At 45.8% G+C, this 26472-nt stretch overlaps 2 protein-coding genes across 2 annotated transcripts in view; one reads left to right on the top strand and one right to left on the bottom strand.

Moving 5' to 3' along the window:
• The first annotated feature begins 3645 nt into the window (after nucleotides 1–3645).
• mstnb (myostatin b) lies at nucleotides 3646–6392 on the top strand. The gene is made up of 3 exons (XM_033987420.2): nucleotides 3646–4024; nucleotides 4713–5083; nucleotides 5971–6392. The coding sequence occupies exons 1-3, from the start codon at nucleotides 3646–3648 to the stop codon at nucleotides 6349–6351; spliced, it is 1131 nt and encodes a 376-aa protein (XP_033843311.1). The 3' UTR covers nucleotides 6352–6392.
• Nucleotides 6393–25919: 19527 nt separating this feature from the next.
• pms1 (PMS1 homolog 1, mismatch repair system component) overlaps nucleotides 25920–26472 on the bottom strand; it is a 32512-nt gene continuing 31959 nt past the window's right edge. The window contains exons 12-13 of the mRNA XM_033986942.1: nucleotides 26217–26365; nucleotides 25920–26120 (exon numbers count right to left, since the gene is read on the bottom strand). Coding sequence (XP_033842833.1) covers nucleotides 25920–26120; nucleotides 26217–26365 — 350 coding nt within the window. The remainder of the gene's footprint in view (nucleotides 26121–26216; nucleotides 26366–26472) is intronic.

Genomic DNA, 26472 nt, shown 5'->3' with positions numbered 1-26472 from the left:
TGTGTGGAGTTTAAAAACACAGTGGAGCACTTCCTGTATCACCACATGATGACATCACAAGGTGGAACAGAGTGTTTTCTGTTTGAGAGAAGAACTCAGCCTAAATCTGCAGGTTTGTGTTAAACATGTGAGAATGAAACAAAAAAAACACACAACTCCAGGTGTGTTAACCCTCTCTCCTCCTCTCTGTCTCTGTAGAGTGTGCATGTTCTCCCTGTGGTGCAGTGTGCATGTTCTCCTCTGTCTCTGTGCAGTGTGCATGTTCTCCTCTGTCTCTGTAGAGTGTGCATGTTCTCCTCTGTCTCTGTAGAGTGTGCATGTTCTCCTCTGTCTCTGTAGAGTGTGCATGTTCTCCTCTGTCTCGGTGCAGTGTGCATGTTCTCCCTGTGCTGCAGTGTGCATGTTCTCCCTGTGCTGCAGTGTGCATGTTCTCCCTGTGCTGCAGTGTGCATGTTCTCCCTGTGCTGCTGTGGCAGAGTTGTTCTGCTGCTGTATAAACGTGTCTAATAAATAAACGTGACCTACATAGTGACAGTGTAATTCATTGTGTTTGTTCAGCAGAGAACTGAAAAAATCCACCTGAGAAAAAAGGGACTGAATATGAACCTGAACCATAGACTGTTGTATAAATGCACATAGCTAACCCGCTAGCCGCTACGTCCGAGACAGGAAGTGACCATGGGCGCACTTCCTGCTCCTTAAATGTTCGTATTAACCCTCGACATGATCCTGGGGTTTTTATTTCACTTTTGTGTCTGTAAATCAAGATCTGAACATTAATAACAGACAAATCAGGTCCTTCTGTCCCCGAGGTGTTAGCGTTAGCAACGGGTAATGAAAAGGGGCGTTACCTTCAATAGTCTCGCTCCTGATTGGCTCTGTGGTTGCTATGATACTCGCGGTCGGAATTCCATGACTAAATTATTAATATAGAACAAACTGAGCCCAAAACAAAATGACAAAATATCATGAGTAAAATCTTCCGTTCCAAATCCACTCATCAGCTCGTGTTGTCTGAAATGTTCCGCAGTATGGCATTAGACTTATCTATCTTCCATCTATTCGACCACTGATCTACTACTGCTCAAAATTACCTTGAAAACCATGTATTCTGACTGTGAGCAGGGTCACCTCTCCACAGATCTGACCCAACAGCAAAACACCACAAAAGTTTCATAGTGGACCTTTAAAGTAGTAACAAGTAACAAGTGACTAAACCGGGTCTAAACCAGGACTAAGCCAGGACTAAACCAGGACTAAACCGGGACTAAACCAGGACTAAACCAGGACTAAACAAGGACTAAACCGGGACTAAACCAGGACTAAACCAGGACTAAACCGGGACTAAACCAGGTCTAAACAAGGACTAAACCGGGACTACTTGTACTTGAGTAATATCATTTTGTAGTACAGTAGTGAATGTGGCAGAGTGGTTATCCTGTCTCCTCCCTTCAGTGAGGAGGTTGTAGGTTCGACTGCTGCTCCCTGTGAGTGGAGTTTGCGTGTTCTCCCTGTGTCCCGTGAGTGGAGTTTGCGTGTTCTCCCTGTGTCCCGTGAGTGGAGTTTGCATGTTCTGCCTGTGTCCTGTGGCAGAGTGTTTTCTGGGTCTCTGTCCTCAGACGTGTCCAAACTCTGCACACGTCACAGACACATGTTTTTGTGAGTCTTACTTCTCAGAGCGCGCGTGGGTCGTCTCCACGCGCCGTAACATAATCCACAGACATAAAGCCAAGGTCGTCCCTGTGAACAATAATCCTCTGCTCCATCTCACGCGCGCTGCTTCCTCTTTACGTCGCCAAACTAAACTTGATCACGTCCAAATGGAAACGCGCCTCGTCTCCAAACGCGTCCAAAGTCCCCGTCTCCTTTTTTGGACAGATTCCGCAGCGATAAACCGACGCTCCACCGTGAACCAGCGCGAGGCGACGTGCGTCCCGAATATTAAAGAGACAGAGCAGCGCATCCAGGGCGCGCGGAGCCTTTACGCGCGGAGCCTTTACGCACGGAGCGTTTACGCACGGACACGCAGAGGTGAAGTGACCAGACTGGACCCGAGCTCCAGCCCCGAGCCCGAGGCGCGCGTGTGTGTGGGGTGAAACAGCCCACACACCGCCACGGACACGAGCGAGTCTGGAAACCTGCGGTCCGACAGCGCCATCTGCTGGTCAGCAACGAGATCTGCGGGAGTCTTATCTGTTATTTAAACCAGAGTTTTTCTTCAAACTGGACTTTTCAGAACTTTAAACATGTTCTAGTCGTTTCTTCTCACCGAGTCTCTGAAGCTGTGATTCATGTTGGAGTCACCACAGTTTTCATTTATTCACTTGTTTTAGATGAATATTGCACTAAATATTCTTATAAATCACAACTCCATGTCTTTCAAACTATGATCAGTATTTAGCTCAGGTCCCACCAAAGTGAGAGGTCACATGACCTGAGGCAGAGCTCTGGTCTTCAGAGCTTCATTTGGACTGAGTCTTTTTGTGTGTCCACTTCCTCGTGTAGATTTAAAGAGGAGAAGTGTTTAAGTCATTTTAATGCACCAAACTGTCAGGGACAGTGTGAGTCACCATACTTTTATCACAGAGTAACAGTACTCTTACTCGAGTAATGTACTGCGATGGGTGAGGGTTGTGTGTGTGTGTGTGTGTGTGTGTGTGTGTTTCTGCGTGCGTGTGTGCGCGCGCTGCCTCTTACTGGTTAAAAAAGGGACTACACCTCTGTGTCCAGAGCCGTGTCCTGCAGAGACACAGTGTCTCTGTCTCAGTTTATGGACAGGCCTCATGTGAAAGAGGCTCCACATTTCTCTCTCTGAGCTGCAGAGGCTGCACTAGCACTGAGCCGAGTCAGGATTGGCTGTTATTTTTAATGTATTTTTTCTAAAGTAGTAGTATTTGAAGTACTGTGAGTCTTGAGTAAAGTTCTCGGGCCACACTGGTGTAATGAGAGTCTCTCTTCAGTAGATGTGTGTGTCATCCTCAGTCCTCCAGGTGAGTCTGTTCTCTCTCCTCAGTCCTTCTGTGTAAACGCAGCTCTTCTTCCTCCTCACGTGGCGTCCTCTTCATCACGCTGTACCTCACTGTGCCGCTGGAGGGCGCCGTGTCCTCACACACACACCTGAACTCCAGTGACCCCTGAGCAGGTCGAGCTCGGACTCTTTGCATCAAACACCTGCAGCAGGGCACGCGCACAGGCCCGGGCCGCGCGCACAGCACAGGCCGCGCGCACAGCACAGGCCACGCGCACGGGCCCGGGCCAGGCTCGTGTCCGCGGCTGGAAGTGCTTTATCCAAACCAGTTTACATTTGGCCCCCAGTTTAAAAAAGTGCCAAGACCTTTGACCTGAAGCGCACGTGACCTGCGCACGATGGTTACGATGTTATTTCTGATGATGATTATTCCTGGGACCAGGAGCAAAACAGACCCGTGTCAGAGGAAATGAAGCACATTTGTCTCGTGCTGCTGAGCCCGGGCGCGTGCTGGACACTTGTTGCGCGCGCACGCCTCGCGCGCGTGCACGGCTCGAGTTGTTGCTCTTCAGCCAATCAAAGTTTCAGACGACACGAAGCGCGCAAAGTTTGGGTATAAAAGGCGCGCGCAAATGAAGCGTGATGCGACATTTCTCCATCTCCTCGGTCCGACAGAGATGCGCGTGTCGGGGCTGGCGCTGTGCGTGACTCTGTTCCTGGCTGTGGGGCCGCCGGTGCTCGGTGATCCGGAGCCCGTCCCGGAGCCCGTCCCGGGGCCGGAGGAGGGGGACCGGCCGTGCTCCAGCTGCGAGGCTCGGCAGCACATCCGGACACTGCGGCTCAACGCGATCAAGACGCAGATCCTGAGTAAACTGCGCATGAAGCACGCGCCAAACATCAGCCGCGACACGATGCGCGCGCTGCTGCCGCGAGCGCCGCCGCTGCAGCAGCTGCTGGACCAGTACGACGTGCTGGGGGACGACAACAGGGACCCGGTGCAGCACGAGGACGACGAGCACGCGACCACTGACACCATCATGTTCATGGCCATGGAGCGTAAGTGTGGCACGACTTTTACGCGCGGCTTTTACGCGCGGCTTTTACGCACAGAAAGGTCCCGTTTAGAATGCGCTACACTGCTTGGACAGAGCCTGGTTTCATTAGAATCTGCTGTAGGCTGTAATCTGATTCTCTGTGCGAGTGTTTAGAGCTTTACAAACCCGTGTTTGCCCTCATCCTTCAGGGCACGGACCCCTCGCGTTCACCCAGAGCCTCCAGAATCACAAACACTGACTCTTTTGAATGAGTCTGTTATATTTATATTATTTGCACCGATGACTAGGTGTATTTATTTGAGCAGATCTTTTGTATTAGTACTTAAGATAACAAAGAAGTTTAAATGCCACAACGTTTTTTATATTATATTTTATTCATCTCTCTCTCTAATAAATTAATAATTTATTTATAATGATTACTTTGAATAATTATAATAATAATTTTGCTACACAATCTGGCATAGGCGCTGGTGTGAGTTCCTTAAACACTTTTTTATTTTATTTAAATGGGACAGTGCATATTCATGATCATATAAATGTAACTTATTGTGTTGAGTCTGAGCACGTGTAACATGCGTGTAACGTGCGTGTGCCGTGCGTGTGCCGTGTGTGTGCAGGGGCTCGTCTCTCTGAGCTCAGAGTGCACGTGGCTTTGGCCTCTTGAATGTGACTCTGTCCTGTCCTCACAGCCAGCCCACAGGTGCAGGTGGAGGCCCGGCCGCAGTGTTGTCTCTTCTCCTTCGAGCAGAAGCTTCAGTCCAGCCGCGTGCTGCGCGCTCAGCTGTGGGTTCACCTGCGCCCGTCCCCGGAGCCCACCACGGTGTTCCTGCAGCTCTCGCGCCTCGCCCCGGGGCACGCGGGGGGCGTACACATTCGGATCCGCTCTCTAAAGATCGACGTGACGGCGGGGGTGAGCTCGTGGCAGAGCATTGACGTGAAGCAGGTGCTGAACGTGTGGCTACGGCAGCCTGAGACCAACTGGGGCATCGAGGTGCGAGCCCTGGACTCCAGAGGCCGGGACCTGGCCGTGACGAGCGCCGCGCCCGGGGAAGAGGGGCTGGTGAGTTTTTTACACACTCATGACAGAGGGTCAGTCTGGGTCAAAGCTTTATGTAGACCTTAGGACCAGAGGCTGCTGCATCACTGCGCTCTAAACAAAACCAGCTGCCCTGGGACAGACATGTCATTCTGCGCCACTGGAGTCTCCAGGGGCCTGTCCAGACTTGAGCACCAGTGCCTCCGTCTCCAAGGCCACAGCGTGACACATATTTGTGAATAATTCCAAATGAAGAATTGCACTTTGGCTTTGAATGTCACATTATAGATGCAGCAGTATTTTTGAAATAGTTATTTACCTCCATTAAACTGCCTCAGTCTCTGTGTGGGGCCCGGGGCCCCTCCCTAAACTCCAGTCCCACCTCATACAGCAGCTGCTCACAGGGACTTGTCTTGGTCAAGGACTTTAAGCAGTGCAGAAGTGAGAATTGAACTGTCACCCCAGTCAGGACGTGTGCTCCAGTTTCAGCTGCGTTCAGACTCGGACACAGGGCGTTTGAGTGTCCAGGCCCTTACAGAGGCTCTGGGGCCGGGCCAGACTTGTACATGTGAAAGACTCTGTGTTTTGGTCCCATTAAAGGCTGTGTGCTGTGCCCAGTGCAGCTTTTATCCATTCAAGCCCAAGACCTCAGTGAACTGTGCTAATCAACACTTCACCTGCACATTCCAATGAGTCACATCCACTTCACTATCAATGACACAGGGCGCCCCCTACTGTTTCATAACATCACTGACATGTATGAAAACTGCTGCCAGCGGAGGAGCTGCAACAACTGAGACTGGGTCACATGACTCACACGGTCACATGACTCACACAGTCACATGACTCACACTGTAGCTGTTACAGGACGTGCACTGCGCTCACAGCCCCTCTCTCTCTCTCTCACACAGATGCCCTTCCTCGAGGTGCAGATGGCGGAGCCTCCAAAGCGCCGGCGCAGAGACGTGGGGCTGGACTGTGACGTCAACTCGTCCGAGTCTCGCTGTTGCCGATATCCGCTCACCGTGGACTTCGAGGACTTCGGCTATGACTGGATCATCGCTCCCAAACGCTTCAAAGCCAACTACTGCTCAGGCGAGTGCGAGTACATGCACCTGCAGAAGTACCCCCACACCCACCTGGTGAACAACGCCAACCCCCGCGGCACCGCCGGCCCCTGCTGCACCCCCACCAAAATGTCCCCCATCAACATGCTCTACTTCAACCACGAGGAGCAGATCATCTACGGCAAGATCCCGTCCATGGTGGTGGACCGCTGCGGCTGCCTCTGAGACGGGACAGACCAAAGACAGGGCCGCACCTGCCGACAGTGACCGGGGTTTTATGAAAGGAGGTTGCACCGGGTTTCCATATTTAGGACAGTTCAACAGGACAAAAGCACTTCAGATTCAGGGTCTACGACACACCGTCGCCTCCACACGCTGAATTGGCTTCAATCCAACTCCCGTCGGTCCCTTTAATCACGCTGATGTAACCTGTTCATTGGGAGTCCCCTGGTGGTCACTGTTGGCAGGTGCAGTTGAACCAAAATGGAGGCAGGAGCCCCGGGCTCAAAGTGAATGTAGGAAACAAGTGCAATTTACTGAAGTTTCATTTTCACGGCACCATTCCAGTGGAGCTTCAGCAGAACTCAGCGACACCTCGTGACTATCGGGCTCCATCTCTCCACAGTAGAACCTCTCGGTTAAACCTCGTTTAGCTTCGCTCCTCTCATTTTGGACACCTCGGAGGGACTTGAACCGGCCGCCGCACGGCTGTGTGCAGAATGATGCAGTTTGCACTATGGCACGCCAAAGGACTTGGTGGCTACAAGAGTTGTAAAAACTGATTTTGTTGTTTGCTAACTTGTATTATATTCATTATTTTCACTATAGCTGCTTTTCTACAGCACTAAATGTTCAAATGACAATTGAGCGTTAAGCCTCTGTATGTCCAGATAAAGTCTTTAACAAACTCTCTGTGTCCAGATAAAGTCTTTAACAAACTCTCTGTGTCCAGATAAAGTCTTTAACAAACTCCTGTGTCCAGATAAAGTCTTTAACAAACTCCTGTGTCCAGATAAAGTCTTTAACAAACTCTCTGTGTCCAGATAAAGTCTTTAACAAACTCTCTGTGTCCAGATAAAGTCTTTAACAAACTCTCTGTGTCCAGATAAAGTCTTTAACAAACTCCTGTGTCCAGATAGTCTTTAACAAACTCTCTGTGTCCAGATAAAGTCTTTAACAAACTCCTGTGTCCAGATAAAGTCTTTAACAAACTCCTGTGTCCAGATAAAGTCTTTAACAAACTCCCGTGTCCAGATAGTCTTTAACAAACTCCTGTGTCCAGATAAAGTCTTTAACAAACTCCCGTGTCCAGATAAAGTCTTTAACAAACTCCTGTGTCCAGATAAAGTCTTTAACAAACTCCCGTGTCCAGATAGTCTTTAACAAACTCCCGTGTCCAGATAAAGTCTTTAACAAACTCCCGTGTCCAGATAAAGTCTTTAACAAACTCCCGTGTCCAGATAAAGTCTTTAACAAACTCCCGTGTCCAGATAAAGTCTTTAACAAACTCCTGTGTCCAGATAAAGTCTTTAACAAACTCTCTGTGTCCAGATAAAGTCTTTAACAAACTCTCCTGTGTCCAGATAAAGTCTTTAACAAACTCCTGTGTCCAGATAGTCTTTAACAAACTCTCTGTGTCCAGATAAAGTCTTTAACAAACTCTCTGTGTCCAGATAAAGTCTTTAACAAACTCTCCTGTGTCCAGATAAAGTCTTTAACAAACTCCTGTGTCCAGATAGTCTTTAACAAACTCTCTGTGTCCAGATAAAGTCTTTAACAAACTCTCTGTGTCCAGATAAAGTCTTTAACAAACTCCCGTGTCCAGATAAAGTCTTTAAAAAACTCTCTGTGTCCAGATAAAGTCTTTAACAAACTCCTGTGTCCAGATAAAGTCTTTAACAAACTCCCGTGTCCAGATAGTCTTTAACAAACTCCTGTGTCCAGATAAAGTCTTTAACAAACTCCCGTGTCCAGATAAAGTCTTTAACAAACTCCTGTGTCCAGATAAAGTCTTTAACAAACTCCCGTGTCCAGATAAAGTCTTTAACAAACTCCCGTGTCCAGATAAAGTCTTTAACAAACTCCCGTGTCCAGATAAAGTCTTTAACAAACTCCTGTGTCCAGATAAAGTCTTTATGAAGTCGTGTCTCTGTCTCTGCACCTGTCGCTCCTCCCTCTCTGCACCTCCTCTCTGCACCTCCTCTCTGCACCTCCTCTCTGCACCTCCACCCCCTCTCGACCGATATCGATACCGGTTGTTTAGAATCCAGTGAAGCCGAGGCCGATAAATTCTGCCGATGTTTCAAGATCGATTTTTGTCATTTTACCAAAATGATCCAATCTGAATTTCGTACAAAGTCGACCATGACCTCGTCTTTCCACAGACTGGATCAGAGCTGTGGAGTGGCTCCTCCAGTTTGTGTTTGGACTGAAGTGTTAAATTTAAACGATATTTTCTTTATGCAGACGTAGGCAGCTGGTTAGTCACAAAATATCGCCCTCTGCTGGTGTTTAAGGCCGATAGTCGATACGCTATAAGTGCAAATATTGGCTCGATATATCGGTCAAACAATATATCGGTCTATCTCTAATCTCAAGCTGCACTGACTGCGCTCCATTCAAATGAAACGGAAAAACGACTTGTTTTTTCCTCTGGTCTCTCATCAGATGTGTTTTCTAAAGTCAGGATCATAATCAGACTACAGACACCGACACCCCGTAATCTGATTATTATCGGATTTTTTATAACTCCCACAATAATCTGACTTTGAGTAAAACGAGCCACTCTCCCCACGGTCATGAAAGGGAAGGTGTCTGTCCCCCTCCCTCCTCCTCCTCCCTCCTCGCTGTCGCCCTTTCTCCTCTCCCTCCTCCCCTCCCCCTCCTCCTCGTCCCCTCGATCTCTGTCCTCCCCCTCCTCCTCCCCCTCCTCCTCCCCCCTCCTCCTCGTCCCCTCGGTCTCTGTCCTCTCCCTCTCCCTCCTCCCCTCCCTCCCTCCTCCTCCTCCTCCCTCGCTGTCGCCCTTTCTCCTCTCCCTCCTCCTCGCCCTCCCCCTCCTCCTCCTCCCTCGCTGTCGCCCTTTCTCCTCGCTCTGTATCTTCTGGCTCACACTGAGAGGATGTGAACTGTTGGCCTCGACAGCGGGAGGAAGATGTGACTTCCGTCCAGCAGAGGGCGCATTGAGACACTTCCTGTCCTGCTGAGAGCTGGAGCACAGGCCCGAGTCCCAGAGGCCGCACTCAACAGAGCCACAGAAGCTACAACAATATTAGGTACGGCCAGCGGAGGTGGGCAGTACTCGGATACATTTACTCGAGTAACTGTTGAGTCCTACTCGAGTCATGTTTTAAACACATTTTGCAGATTTTTTTAGGGTGAGATTGTGATGAGTTTTAGATTCAATATCTAAAACCACAGTGGCCATTTTAAAGAGGTTCAGAAAAAAAACATTAAGAATAAAACTGAAATATGAAACAAACATTTAACGAGAATCACATTTAACGAGAATCACATTTAACGAGAATCACATTTAGTGAGAATCACATTTAACGAGAATCACATTTAACGAGAATCACATTTAGTGAGAATCACATTTAACGAGAATCACATTTAACGAGAATCACATTTAGTGAGAATCACATTTAACGAGAATCACATTTAGTGAGAATCACATTTAACGAGAATCACATTTAACGAGAATCACATTTAGTGAGAATCACATTTAACGAGAATCACATTTAACGAGAATCACATTTAACGAGAATCACATTTGACGAGAATCACATTTAACGAGAATCACATTTAGTGAGAATCACATTTAACGAGAATCACATTTAACGAGAATCACATTTGACGAGAATCACATTTGACGAGAATCACATTTGACGAGAATCACATTTAACGAGAATCACATTTAACGAGAATCACATTTAACGAGAATCACATTTAACGAGAATCACATTTAACGAGACCATTAAAGTCTGTGTCGTATTTTTATCGTCTTAAAAACATGAAAAACAGAACCAGTTCATTTTAAACAGTTTGTCGAGGTCCAGAGTTTTTCCTCTTCTGGCCTCGATGAGCTTCGTTTGGAGCTGAAGCTGTGACGTCAGACTCGGTCTCGTCTTCGGTCTGACTGATCTCCTGGACTGATCTGAGTATCGGTGCGTCTCCAGTGGAGGTGGGGCTTTGCTGATCTCACATTATTCAGACCATATTTTATGGTATTTTTTTAAAGAATCACTCGACACAAGTGACTTTATGCTCTGGTTTATATGAAACATGTTTGTCTCTTTTTAGGTCAGTTGTAGTGACTCTGGCTCTTTTATGGGATCTGACTCTTTTGGGACTGTTCATTTCAAAGAGCCGTTCAAACGACTGGCTCTTTCACAGTTTATACGACAGAAGCCAAAGTGAGAACTGAAAGAGAAACGGCCAAGGCTCAGACGTGTTTAAAATGGTTCAAACTGAGAGTGACTTTACCCTTTGGAATCATGAATCTTCTAAATAAAACTTTATTACGACGCCAAATATACTTTTTAGTGCTCAAGTCTCTCACTCGAGTCGCCGGCTCTGCTTCTGAGGCGATTCCTGTCCTGGTTCAGTATTAATCAGGTTAAAAAGTAAACGCATTTGAAAAAGATTTGGTTCTTTTAAAAATGAGATCTGGTTCCAGCTGTTCACGTTAAGGAATCGTTCAAAAGACTCATTCATGAATCAAATCACACGTCATTTATAATAATTTAAGTTATAAACAGTATACTTGATATTTTAAGTGTGCATGTCTCCAAAATAAACTGCAATATTATCATTTTTTTAAATATATATTTCCCACAAATGGAAAATCTGATATAAAAGAATGTTATTTATTATCATCGTGGTATCGGAATCGGTATCGTATCTATTCCTTAGTATCATATGTGTTTCCTCGTCACACACAGACCTGGAGTTGTGTTTTTGTTTCATTCACATGTTTAACACACAAACCTGCAGATTCTTCTTTCAAACTGAAAACACTCTGTTCCACCTTGTGATGTCATCATGTGGTGATACAGGAAGTGCTCCGCTGTGTTTTTAAACTCCACACACCTTCATTTATAGAATCATTTGGATCGTTTGAATCCTCAGGAGTTGCCACTTATCTCGACTGAACTAAAGGTAAAAGGAGGAGGAGTTAACTTGAAAACTACCACTTGATGACATCACAAGGTGGAACAGAGCGTTTTGAGCTTTGTAGATGTTACAGACGAATAATAAAGTGTGACTCAAACATGTGTGAATGAAACAAAACACAACTCCAGGTCTGTTTTTGAGGAGGAAACAGCGTCAGAACATGACATAACCTCCTGAGACCTGGCGTCCTCATATGTGGACAACACATTTTGGGTCGTCTAGGCCACAATGCAAAAGAATAACATCAACAAGAACAACAACAATGCAAATATATTATACAATTCATTTTTTAACAGTTTAGAATGTTTAGAATATTTTATTTTTATTTATTTATTTTTTCTTCCTGCTCCTGTCTGCAGCTCTTCACACGAGACACTTTGTTCCAAGAGACACGATTGTTGTTTCTCATTTTGTTTTTACTCAGGACAAATGTTGCTGTTTCAGGGTCTTAATAAATAGTTTTTGTAAATCATTATTCAAACGTTTTATGAAAATGATTAAAATGTCACATATGAGGACATTTGATTTACATCATTTTCCTCAGAAAGTGCATAATGTAAAGAGATAATTCTTTGTTTTTACACTCATCTGGTCCCAATCAGCCCAGATAACAAAGAGAAAGTAATAAAGCCATGAAAGAGCTCGAGTCTCAGGAGGATAAGGCTCAGTTTCAGTTTTGTGATACAGAACCTATAAATTCACGTTATTAAACCTTCAGTCTCCACATTTTCACTTTTATCTGTTTGATAATATATTTAAAAAGTCTCAATATAAAATAGAAATAGCAGCTCGACGTGTCCAGTACTAAAATAATACTCGATACTAGAGGCGGGTAGAGCTCAGACACATTTAGAAACACGACTCCAGGTCTGTTTTTGAGGAGGTCACGACGTTATGACACGAGGTAAAACTCACACGCATCAGTTTTGTGTAATACGGAACCTTTAATGAACGAGTGAGAGTGAAGCGTCGGTGTAGGGGACGGTGAGACAAACAGCCGTGTGTCTCTTCCTGTCGTTGATCTTGCAGGAGCAGGTCTGGAGCTCTGGGGGACTCCTCTGACAGCATCAGCACATCTGCACTGAGAGGGCCACGTGCCAGTGACATTCCTCTGAGCGGAAGAACCAGGCAGCTGCAGACGCACTCACCGAAGTCAGAACAACCTGCAGATCCATCATCCACACACTGACTCACACCCAACCATCAACGAGAGTGACGCAACCATCAACAACCCAACCATCAACGACAACACAACCATCAACGACAACACAACCATCAACGAGAGTGACGCAACCATCAACGACAACACAACCATCAACGACAACACAACCATCAACGACCCAACCATCAACGACAACACAACCATCAACGACAACACAACCATCAACGACAACACAACCATCAACGACCCAACCATCAACGAGAGTGACGCAACCATCAACGACAACACAACCATCAACGACCCAACCATCAACGACAACACAACCATCAACGACAACACAACCATCAACGACAACACAACCATCAACGACCCAACCATCAACGACCCAACCATCAACGACAACACAACCATCAACGACAACACAACCATCAACGACAACACAACCATCAACGACCCAACCATCAACGACAACACAACCATCAACGACAACACAACCATCAACGACAACACAACCATCAACGAGAGTGACGCAACCATCAACGACAACACAACCATCAACGACCCAACCTTCAACGACAACACAACCATCAACGACAACACAACCATCAACGACAACACAACCATCAACGACCCAACCATCAACGAGAGTGACGCAACCATCAACGACAACACAACCATCAACGACCCAACCATCAACGACAACACAACCATCAACGACAACACAACCATCAACGACAACACAACCATCAACGACCCAACCATCAACGAGAGTGACGCAACCATCAACGACAACACAACCATCAACGACCCAACCATCAACGACAACACAACCATCAACGACAACACAACCATCAACGACAACACAACCATCAACGACCCAACCATCAACGACAACACAACCATCAACGACAACACAACCATCAACGACAACACAACCATCAACGACCCAACCATCAACGACAACACAACCATCAACGACAACACAACCATCAACGACAACACAACCATCAACGACCCAACCATCAACGACAACACAACCATCAACGACAACACAACCATCAACGACAACACAACCATCAACGAGAGTGACGCAACCATCAACGACAACACAACCATCAACGACCCAACCTTCAACGACAACACAACCATCAACGACAACACAACCATCAACGACAACACAACCATCAACGAGAGTGACGCAACCATCAATGACAGTGACGCAACCATCAACGAGAGTGACGCAACCATCAATGACAGTGACGCAACCATCAACGAGAGTGACCCAACCATCAACAACTCAGCGATCAACGACAGTGGAAAATCTGATATAAAAGAATGTTTTTTTTATTGTTTAACACACAAACCTGCAGATTCTTCTCTCAAACTGAAAACACTCCACCTTGTGAAGTCATCATGTGGTAATACAGGAAGTGCTCCACTGTGTTTTTAAACTCCACACACCTTCACTAGAATCATCTGGATCATTTGAATCCAATGACCCAACCATCAACAACAACCCAACCATCAACGCCAACAACCCAACCATCAACAACAACGACAACAACCAAATCATCAACGATAGTGACCCAACCAACGACAATGACCCAACCAGCAACAACAACGACCCAACGTCACCGACACTGACCTAACCATCAGTGACCACAGACTGCATAAAGAAGTGACTGAGTGAGTGTGACGTCACCACAGAGCTGGAGCAGGTATAGGAGTGAATTTAGAGCCAAGTTCCATATTTGAAATTCCAACTGCAAGTATCATAGCGACAAAAGAACCAATCCAGAGCAAGGCCGATGAAAGTAACGCACATTCCACCCTGCAACACTGGTTTAGCAGAGAGCGGGTGCTTAGCGACACTGTCAATCAAACCTGTTGCTAACGCTAGCAGGAGTGACCTCGGGGAAATAAACTGCTGGGGTCACTGCTGGTAAAAACATGGACCGTGTTATAGTGCACAAAAAGAGTGAACGCTAAAGCTACATGTATTTATAGATTTAGCATCTTCAAATGTCCATTGGTTTAACATTAGGCTAAAGGTTCTATGAGGTAGAACTTTAGCTTCTGCTTAGATTTATACGGGACAAGAGCAGAAAGCAAAAGAGGCATGAAGTGAGTTTAGCTGAAGTTTCGGGAGTGAATCTACCTGTATAATCGGCCTTTTTTTAGTTCTTTTTTTCTGCATAAATAGTAGTTTTTGCATGAACTCCCGCTCCAGGTGTCGTGTTGTGAGTGCAGTTTGGGTCAGATACACAGAGAAACAGAATAGCCTTGAGAGCTGTAGCCACGCCCCCTTTTTAATCGACCAATCGACACATCTTTAACCCAACAAGAGTTTATTTAATCGACTGCAGCTCTAACGAGAACGTCACAGGAACAAGCGCGCACCAAACCGAGAGAACCGGGCGTAAAGGGGCTCCATGTTACGCTCTAAAAAGTGCGCTGCCCCGGGGTCTTTGTAAAAGCAGCTCGTGGGGTCAAAGTGAGACCGCGGTGTTCTGTCTGCATCTAATTATGAGGCGTCCACGTGGTCCTCGGGCGCTTCTGAGACGAGAAGTCCAGGTTCTGGCTTTGCGTTTATGGCTTTTATCTCAGAAAGTCAGAGTTTTGATGATAATAATAATTTCATTAGTCAAATATAAGCTCCTATTGTAGCCGCAACTGCCCTGGGGCACGCTGACAGAAGCGAGGCTGCCAATCTGTGCTATGGGCGTTGTCTTGCCTGAGGACATCATGGTTTTGATATCACCAATAATAAAAGTTTAGTTTAGCCTCCTCAGAAACGTAGAACTTGGAAACATCCTACAGAATATGATGATCTGGACATGGACACGAGAGTAAACCCTTAAATGTGCTGAGCTCAAATGTTTACGATAAACTGACAAAAAAAAAACGCTCTCCATCAAGTTTGGGCTGCTGCAAAATGAACTACTTCTGTTTTTCACATTTTGAGACGGTAAAAATCAGGTACAGCGCCTTTAAGACACATAATGCAGAGGTGAGGGCAGGTGCCTGGAGCAGCGCGCAGTCCTAACATATTACACTTTTACTGTGTAATTTCTTAAAATAGTCCCAGAGCTGCAGTTAAAGTGAAGCAGCAGACAGCAGCACATGTGGCTGCGGTCAGGGAGAGGCAGGTGGGAGAGGAATGGGCTTTTCCAGGAGACCTCGAAAACATCTGGAGGAGCAGACCCCAAAAACATCTGGAGGAGCGGAGGTCTCAAAAACATCTGGGGGACACCCCAAGAACATCTGGAGGACACCCCAAGAACATCTGGACGAGCAGAGACCCCAAAAACATCTACAGGACATCCCAAGAACATCTGGACGAGCAGAAACCCCCCAAAAAATCCGGAGGACACCCCAAGAACATCTGGTTGAGCAGAGACCCCAAAAACATCTACAGGACATCCCATGGACACCTGGAGGAGCACAGACCCCGGAAATATCTACAGAACACCCTAAGAACATCCAGAGGACACCCTAAGAACATCTGGTCGAGCAGAGACCCCAAAAACATCCCACGAACATCTGGAGGAGCAGAAGCCCCAAAAATATCTACAGGACATCCCACGGACATCTGGAGGAGCAGATGTTCAAACCAGGAGGCTAAAGTGACAGTGACAGGCTCCAGACACAAGATCAGCCAAAACTTACACAGTGAAACCTTTTTGAAGAGCCACATCATCCATCACAATCCGCTCTGATCCAGACACCAGGTCTAAATCGTGCGTTTTTTATGCTGTAATGTTCACAGCACTAGCCCCGTTTACGTCGGCACAAACCTCACCTGTGATTCTTGTGCTACTTTGTCACTTCAGATTTCAGTCAATGCTTCAGGACGTGTTTAAAATGTGAACTTCAAACTGAGTCCTTTTAATAAAATAAATAAATCGCAAATCTAGTCTGCGAAAAAACGCTCACGCCTCGACACAAGAAGATCACGGGTTGGATTCTCGGAGCGGATTTAACATTTTATAATATGCAAATCCATGAGGTGAACCCGGTTTGACCTTCGGCGTGTCTGGGTTGAACGCGTGAGGAGCAGTGGGGGCTGGTCTTGTTGATATTTGCGATTAACGATAACATCACGATAGTTATTAAAGTTACTGACCGTTTAAAATGTTAAGGATATGAATCATTTTAATCTTATGAATCAGTTTGATTTTTTAAAAACTGTTATACTTTGTTATAAATTAAAACAACTACGATCTAGTGGAGAACATTCTGGACGATCAGGGCCGTCCATTGAAATTTGGGGGCCCGGGACAGCAGACCCCTTTGCCCTTTTTTCTGAACATTCTGGTGATACGATGGCGATTATCACGATTGACTCTTTTTATCACGATAAACGATATTGTTTACCGTCCCATCCCGAGTCAGGACGACCTTAGCCGGAGGATTTGACCTACTCTGCACGTTCTGGGTCGATGTCCTGAGGAAAACCGCACAGACACGGGGAGAACGTGCAAACTCCACACGGAAAAGTCCAACCAGAGATCGGCTTCCTCTGACTACTCAAGCTTCTCCCATCAACCCAAAATTTACCACGGAAATTCTGGAGGATGGGTCAAATGCAGAGGACAAAATGCAGTTTGTTTGGGATGAACGTTTGATATTTGTTATTTATCTGTAAAAAAAGATTCACATGTTTAATCTAGTGCTGTTTCTGCGTGAATATTCGCTTTAGCATGAGCTCCCCCTGCAGGTGACGTCTCGTGAGCGCAGTTTGGGTCAGACACGCAGAGATTCCTAATAGTTTTAAGAGCTTCCGCCACGCCCCCTTTTTTAAATCGACCAATCGACGGGCAGCGAATGTCTTTAATCGACCACAGTCTTACAAATCAGACGTCAGAAAAAAAAAAAAAAAAAAACCAGCTCCGGGACGTTCTGAACTCGTGACCGGGGAGATTAGAGTCGACAGAAACCAGGGTTTGACCTGCAGCTCCGGCTCAGCTCCCGATCGTCGACGGAGCCCAATGAAAAGTCATAAAGTCGGTGTCGTAGCCGCGAGGGAGCCGGGTTCCTCCTGCCGCTGTCTGCACCTCCGCGCTGATTTATCCTTTCCGTCTGCTCTGCGCGTGCTTTTCCGCTCAGGGACCACGGCCCTCTTCCGATCCCAGAACCGAGCCTCGCCTTTTGGGATAGCCTCTGATTTATGGAGGGACGGATCGCTCCAGTCCAGGTTTGTTTATGGACTGTTTGTTATGCACACGGACGCAGACACGTACCAGCGTCCTCCCCGGGGCATTTTTACATCTCACAAATAACCGAGGCTTTTACGGATTATCGCGGTGAAAAAGCGACCTGGACGCTCGCTGAGTGACGTTTATAACGCTGATGATTAGACCTTGGTCCATAAAACGCAGAAACTGTCTAGACTTTATTTACGCAGAACGGAAAAAAGTAGATCACAAAAACATGTTGCTGGCATCACCACCAGTGTCGATATAAATGTGACCCCTCGCTCCCGTCGACGAACGATGAGGTCACGAAAGGTTTTAACGTTTAATATCCAAGCTTTTTTATTCAGAGCGACTATTATTACTCCACCGCAGTAACGGCGTCCTGTGTGGAGCAGGTGTCCAGCCCCAAACTGAGACACGAGAGACAAGAGCAGCGTCGTCTCTGCGGCTTCTCTGACATCGCAAACTCTAAACGTCTGAGGATCACGTCCACGTCAGGCTTCGCTCGCAATTTATCGTCAGTTCATTTTTGTAAAGCTCAAAATCCAGCGGCAGAACCAGAGTTTTGATTTAACCGAAAGAAAAAAAAACGTCAGAAAATCCAACAGTGAAACAGACGCTGGTCAAAAACATTAAGGACATTCACAGGAAACAAGCAACTGTCCCAGAGCGCCCCCTGTCCTCAGACCCTCGTCCTGCACTGTCCCAGAGCGCCCCCTGTCCTCAGACCCTCCTCCTGCACTGTCCCAGAGCGCCCCCTGTCCTCAGTCCATCCTCCTGCACTGTCCCAGAGCGCCCCCTGTCCTCAGTCCCTCGTCCTGCACTGTCCCAGAGCGCCCCCTGTCCTCAGTCCGTCCTTTGACCTCAGCCTCGTGAGCATGACTTTAAAAAAAATTGTTCTGAACATTTCCATAGACAGTCACATGATCAGAGCTGAACAGGAAACGTGCTCCTTTATGGTCACCTCCTCACTGCTCAGAGGTCAGAGGTCACAGCTCAGAGGTCACTGCTCAGAGGTCAGAGGTCACTGCACAGAGGTCAGAGGTCACTGCTCAGAGGTCAGCTGAGAGACCTCAAATTAAATCATCACATTAAGAGGCAGTGCAGTTACACTGGTATCGGTTCTCGGTATTGGTTCTTGGTGTGAGATCTTGATATCGGCAGCACATTGACGAGTACAGGCATCGGTATCGGTTCAGTATCGGTGCACATGTGATTTAAGTTTTCTTATTAAATCAAAACTAAGTTTAACGATGATTTAGGACTCGGCTCTACCTCCTGTACTTTTGTATTTTTTTACTTTTGTACTTTTGTACTTCTGTTTTTAAACTTTCAGGTTCTGTCCCGACAAACCAACTGATAAAAACATAAACACCTGTCGTACGGACTTTGATTTCAGTGAGTTCAGCCCATGATGCTAATAGCAGATTAGCTCGTGATTAGCATACAGGTAAAACACAGAACCCTGTGGTGTTTATGTTTGCGTGTGCACTTTTTTAAACGGGAGCAGGTGTCCTCGTTTAGGACCAACGGCCTCTGCTCTTAAATGAGACTAAAATAGAGCGAGGAGGGTTTAAATTTAGCAGCGTCGTGTTATTTTGGATTTGATTTGATGACGGGGGAAAAGTCCAGCTCTTTAGCCGCTACATTCGAGCTGTAAGTTAAAACTGAAACATGCGAATGACGCGGTCCGGGCGGATACTTCCAGGGTCAAGTTCGGCGGCCGTATTCCCACCTGAGACGGAGCCGCTCCAGGGATGAAACGGAGGAGAGAGGACAAACCACACCATGACCATAAACATTTAGAATCAGGATGAGAACCTTTCAGACTCGGATTTCAGGACTGAGGAGCAGACCTGATACTCGATACTGATCCTGATACTCGATACTGATCCTGATACTCGATACTGATCCTGATACCACCACAATAATAAAAATAATAAACACACTGTTTATTTAGATAATACAATGTGATTTAAGGTTTGGACGAATTCATTATTATGAGATAATCTCAAATGAAATGGAGCTTTTCTATTGGACAGACACACAAACAGATACACACACACACACACACACAGATACACACACAGACACACAAATACACACACACACAAACACACACACCCCTACAGACACACAGACACACACACAGATACACAAACACACCCCGATACACACAAACACACACCCACACACACCCCTACAGACACACAAACATACACACACACATACACACATATACCAAAACACACCCCCCCACACCCCCACACACCCCCCACCCAACCCCCCCCCCCCCCCCCCACACACACACACACACTCTTTAGAGGGTCGTTAAACTCATTTTCAGTGAAATGTTCTGCTCTCAAAGGGTCAGATATAAAACTATAAATGTGACTAAATATAAAATGTAAATAAAATAAATGTAGCTCCTTTTTAACTTGTTCATTAACTGTGTTTCTGTATTTATTACTCAAATTACAAATACTGCATGTACATTTACATAGATGTAAAAAAATGACATTTTAAGTCTGATATTTTATTTCCCATGATGCCGTCCACATAAAATGATGTGGTGGGCCACATTTGGCCCGTGGGCCTTGAGTTTGACACATGTGCTTTAAAGCATCAAAAAGGAACATCTCCATGGAGACAAGCAGTTAAGGACTCCAAGCCAAATTATGAGTCAGGTCTTTGGCGTGGCAAGCCTAAGGACGTAAGCTGTTAAAGGATTTTATTTATGTGTATATGTGTGTGTTGTGTGTGTATATGTATGTGTGTTGTGTGTATGTGTGTGTGTATGTTGTGTGTAGGGGTGTGTGTGTGTGTGTATATATCTGTGTATATGTGTGTTGTGTGTATATGTGTGTTGTGTGTGTGTATGTTGTGTGTAAATATGTGTGTATGTTGTGTATATGTGTGTTGTGTGTATATGTGTGTTGTGTATAAGTGTATGTGTGTTGTGTGTGTCTGTATATATCTGTGTATGTGTGTGTATATCTGTGTTGTGTGTGTGTGTTGTATATGTTGTGTGTGTGTGTGTATGTGTGTGTGGTGTGTTGTGTGTGTGTTGTATATGTGTGTGTGTGTTGTATATGTTGTGTGTGTGTGTGTTGTATATGTGTGTGTGTGGTGTGTTGTGTGTGTGTGTTGTGTGGGGGTGTGTATGTGTGTGTGTGGTGTGTTGTGTGTGTGTTGTGTGTGTGTTGTATATGTTGTGTGTGTGTTGTGTGTATGTGTGTGTGTGGTGTGTTGTGTGTGTGTTGTGTGTGTGTTGTATATGTTGTGTGTGTGTTGTGTGTATGTATGTGTGTGGTGTGTGTTGTGTGTGTGTGGTGTGTGTGTGTGTATATGTGTGTGTTGTGTGTATATATCTGTGTGTGTGTATGTGTGTGTGTTGTATATGTTGTGTGTGTGTTGTGTGTATGTATGTGTGTGGTGTGTGTTGTGTGTATGTGTGTGTTGTGTGTGTGTGGTGTGTATGTGTGTGTGTGGTGTGTTGTGTGTGTATATATCTGTGTATGTATGTTGTGTGTGTGTTGTGTGTTGTGTGTATGTGTGTGTGTGGTGTGTTGTGTGTGTGTTGTGTGTATGTGGTGTGTTGTGTGTATGTGTGTGTGTTGTGTGTGTGTTGTGTGTATGTGTGTGTTCTTTAGTGGACTGGACTCGTAGCAGCTGAACTTTCCAGGAGGTGATTAGCCGCATTAGCCTGATGCTAAAGTCATCTGTGTGTGAGACGAAGAAACAAGACGCACAAACACTGACCTTTACACACACTGAGAGAATGTGACAAGTGTCCAGTGACAGAGGAGGAGAGGAGGAGGAGAGGAGAGGAGGAGAGGAGAGGAGGAGAGGAGGAAGAGAGGAGGAGGAGGAGAGAGAAGGAGGAGAGGAGGAGGAGAGAGGAGAGAAGAGGAGGAGAGGAGGAGAGGAGAGAGAAGAGGAAGAGAGGAGAGGAGGAGAGGAGAGAGAAGAAAGGAGGAGGAGGAGAGAGGAGGAGGAGGAGAGAGAAGAGAGAAGAGGAAGAGAGGAGGAGGAGGAGAGAGGAGGAGGAGAGGAGGAGGAGGAGGAGAGAGGAGAGAGGAGGAGAGAGGAGAGGAGGAGGAGAGAGGAGGAGAGGAGGAGAGAGGAGAGGAGGAGGAGAGAGGAGGAGAGGAGGAGGAGGAGAGGAGAGGAGGAGAGAGAAGGAGAGGAGGAGAGAGAAGGAGAGGAGGAGAGAGAAGGAGAGGAGGAGAGGAGAGGAGGAGAGAGAAGAGAGGAGGAGGGGAGGAAGAGAGGAGGAGGGGAGGAAGAGAGGAGGAGGAGGAGAGAAGAGGAGGAGGAGAGAGAAGGAGAGGAGGAGAGAGAAGGAGAGGAGGAGAGAGAAGGAGAGGAGGAGAGAGAAGGAGAGGAGGAGAGAGAAGGAGAGGAGGAGGAGAGAGAAGGAGGAGAGAGGAGGAGGAGAGAGAAGGAGAGGAGGAGGAGAGAGAAGAGGAGAGAGAAGAGGAGGAGGAGAGGAGGAGAGAGTAGGAGAGGAGGAGGAGAGAGGAGGAGGAAAGAGAAGAGGAGGAGAGGAGAAGAGAGAAGAGGAGGAGAGAGGGGGGATCATAAACTCCCTCTCCGTCCTTCGTCTTAAACTCTTCTTAATCATCACCTGTGGCTCCATGTGGCTCCCTGTGGCTCCCTGTGGCTCCCTGTGGCTCTGGATCAGCTCAGGCTCTGATTGGTCAGCGCCGTCACATGGTCCGACATGAACGATCATGTGACGTGACGGAGCCCGACTGTCCTGAAGCTTCTGGAAACACAAACCTCCTCCCGGGGCCTGACGTGTCACCGTCACGTCAACAAAAGAGCCAAAAAGAGCCAAAAAGAGCCAAAAAGAGCCAAAAAGAGCCAAAACCGCACAACATTTACGATCAGACACAAATAAATCAACACACACTTTATTTTGTCCAATTAACCTTTAATTTGTCAGAAACTGTCCACTACTTCCTGTATTTTTCTACTTTCCTTCAACTTTTCCTGCACAAACTGCCTCTTCACTGACGTAAAACTTAAGAGACGCACCGATCCAACTTTTTCAGCCCCGATACCGATACTTTGACTCATTCTGATATTCACCGATACCAGCGCAGGGACAGAAAATGTCACTTATTTCCTTAAAACACGGTCGACTTATTACACAAGAGATTCGACAGTGTTATGTAACTGTTATTTCACCTTCACATCAGACTGAACAGCTTTGTACGAAGAAAAGTTCAAACATTATGACACGTTCTGGGCCAAAATCAGCCTGGAAATCGTCTCGTTACGTCCAATTAAAGCCCCACCGGGATATCGACTGAACCGATATCATGGAGCCGATACTCGATCTGACACATTTTCCCCGTATTACCCCACCAAACCACGTCAGAATACACACTTAAACATGTAAACATCCGCCAATCACCGTGACGTTTGTATTTCACACTGCAGAAACACTCCCCCGCCTCCTCCCTGGTATTTAACACTAAACTAACCGGGGCATCTTGGTGTTTTTTTTTGTTCTGTATCGTGTTGTTTCTGTGTATTTGCTTTTTTTCGACTTTTATCCAAAGCACTTTGAGCAGCTGAAGTCGTTTTTAAAAGGTGCTGTACTGAAAAAACAAAACAAAAACATAAAAACAATAATAATAAAGCGAAATACCGAGATGAAGACTGTGGTTTTTTTGTCGCTTTGAGAAAAGGAACACTGTGGAACTTTTGTGGTAGAGGGTCAGATACCAGCTCGAGTCCATGGAGATGTTTTTATATTCGTGAGTTTCAGTTTGTGGTGGAGTTAAGTGTGACGCTCATCGACGCTAACAGTTATAGCGGCTAATCTGGAGCGGAGTTACACATTTGGAATTCTGACCTCGCGTATCATAGCAACCAAAGAGCCAATCGGGAGCGAGAATGTTGAAGGTAACGCCCCTTCCAGAGCCGCACCGCTGGTTTAACAGGGAGCGGGCGCTTAGCAACGCTGTCAATCAAACCTGTTGCTAACGCTAACAGGAGCGACCTCGGGGAAAGAAGGACCTGATTTGTCTGTTATTAATGTTCAGATCTTGATTTACAGACACAAAAGTGAAATAAAAACCCCAGGATCATGTAGAGATACAAAAAAACAAAAAAATAAACTCAAAATAACAAAAAATAAAAAAATAAAATAAAAACTTAACTCAAAATAACATAAAAAAGGCAAAAAAAACACACAAAAAAACTCAAAATAACAGAAAAAAGTTAAAAATAAACTCAAAATAACAAAAAAAAGGTTAAAAAAGAACTTAAAATTACAAAAAAAAAAAAAAAAAAAAAAACTGAAAAAATAAACCCAAAATAAAAACCCCAGGATCATGTAGAGACACAAAAAAACAAAAAAATAAACTCAAAATAACAAAAAATAAAAAAATAAAATAAAAACTTAACTAAAAATAACTTAAAAAAGGCAAAAAAAAAAAACAAAACACAAAAAAACTCAAAATAACAGAAAAAAGTTTAAAAAAATAAACTCAAAATAACAAAAAAAAAGGTTAAAAAAGAACTTAAAATTACAAAAAAAACTGAAAAAATAAACCCAAAATAAAAAACCCAGGATCATGTAGAGACACACACAAAAAAAAATAAACTCAAAATGAAAAAAAAAAAAAAAAAAAAAAACCCACAAAAAACCTCAAAATAACAGAAAAAAGTTAAAAAATAAACTCAAAATAACAAAAAAAGGTAAAAAAAAAAAAGAACTTAAAATTACAAAAAAAAAAAATGATAATAATAACTGAAAAAATAAACCCAAAATAAAAACCCCAAGATGATGTAGAGGGTTAATACGAACATTTAAGACCAAAATGACGAGAGTCGATGGAGCAGGAAGTGCGCCCATGGTCACTTCCTGTTTGGAACAGCAGGTTAGCTATGTCCATTTACATAAACAGTCTGCGGTTACAATGGTGGATCTATAATGAAACGCTCCCTCCGCCCCGGGGTGAGATCGACGAGCCGCGGCGTTCGCAAAGGTCGGGTTTTGCGAGGATTCGTCTCTTTTTTCACGAACATTTAAACATTTTAAATCCTCAAAGCGTCTAAATGTTAGCTTTGTAAGATTTAGCTCAGAGCTGAAGCTTCTGGTTCGACCCGGAAGTGACATCATCACAACAGCTCGATACGCAATGTTCAGAGGACTTTTTCTCCCATTTTTTTAATCGCTACGGCAACGTTTTGAAACCCACGGACAGCGTTAAACTTCTCTTACGTCTTACATTTATTCGATTCAAGACGTTGCTTTCATTGTTCAGAAAAAAAACAAACACTTTCTTACTGTGAACTGGCTCGCCTCTCCACAGATCTGACCTGTAACCTGGTCTGGTGGGGTCAACAGGTCATCTCAGTGTTTGACGCCGTACTGTGACGCTCTTCAGGCGCGCTGCGGGGGCTTTCTACATGCATGTCCACGGCGGAATGTTCAGCAGTTAGCATAAACGCACAACACAAACGTTAGCAAACACATCCTGATACGTTTTTAGCTCAGGAGTCAGTCCGAGCTCATGTTTAGAGCTTGATTTGACACAAAACGGTGAGAGCGACGAACTGAAAAACTGCTGGCTAATGCTAATGCTAATGCTAATGCTAAGATTATTACGCAAAACTGACTCTTGTAGCTTTAAGTCATTCTCTAAAACTGTTTCCTCCTCAAAAACAGACCTGGAGTTGTGTTTTGTTTCATTCACACATGTTTGAGTCACTTTATTATTCGTCTGTAACATCTACAAAGCTCAAAACACTCTGTTCCACCTCGTGATGTCATCAAGTGGTAGTTTTCACGTTAACTCCTCCTCCTTTTACCTTTAGTTCAGTAGATTGGTAATTCCCAGAAGCTGAAATGATCCAAATGATTCTATAAATGAAGGTGTGTGGAGTTTAAAAACACAGTGGAGCACTTCCTGTATCGCCACACGATGACATCACAAGGTGGAACAGAGCGTTTTCAGTTTGAGAGAAGAGCTCAGCCTAAATCTGCAGGGTTTGTTTGTGTTAAACATGTGAGAATGAAACAAAAACACAACTCCGGGTCTGTGTGTGACGTCATAACGGATCAGAAAGTGTAGTATGGAGCCCACCACACCAGAAAAGTTCCACAGTGCGTCTTTAAGAGCAAAAACACAGCATCTCAGACTTACCACATTGTGTAAACTCATATAAACAGATTGACAGATTGGCACAAATGTCCCGTAATGTCTTTATCCTGACAGGAGAAGGACGCCCCCGCCTGGTCAGAGGGCGGCGGGTGCAGCCAGGGTGCGCGCCTCCTCGTCAGTGCGGGGCAGGTCCACCAGGGGGCGCAGGAACGGCCGCCCGTGGAGACAGGTCCCGTGGCTCCGCTCCAGCTCCGCGCACATCCTCCGCAGAGTCTCCGTCACCTCGGCTCTGGAGAAACGGGAGGGCATCTGACGCACGAGCCGCACCGCTTCGCCCTGAGGAGAAGAACGACGCGGAACACTCTTAATTACCGTGGCGTTTCGGCGAAATCGTCGTCCAGTCCGGCACTTTAAATCTAGAACGGCGTTTACTTTGAGGTAGTTGCAGACTTTGAGCGGCCTGCACCCGGACACGTCTCCGCTCCTCTTCTGCGCCGCGGCCACGAGGATCTCCCTGAGGTCCGGGACGCCCAGGAACGGCACGCACGTCGCCGCGGCAACCACCTGCACCCGTCCCGCACCTGTCGGCCAAAAGGAGCCGTTAATGCGCCGTCCAGACCTCGGAGATCTCCAGGAAAGAATAATAAATAAACGATGTTGTTCAGGGCAGAGACTGAGACCAAGGTAA

Source organism: Periophthalmus magnuspinnatus, chromosome 21 (genome assembly GCF_009829125.3).
Source record: "Periophthalmus magnuspinnatus isolate fPerMag1 chromosome 21, fPerMag1.2.pri, whole genome shotgun sequence".
NCBI lineage: Eukaryota > Metazoa > Chordata > Actinopteri > Gobiiformes > Gobiidae > Periophthalmus > Periophthalmus magnuspinnatus.
The sequence above is the reverse complement of the archived record's forward strand: the minus strand, read 5'-3'. Positions and strand labels throughout refer to the sequence as shown.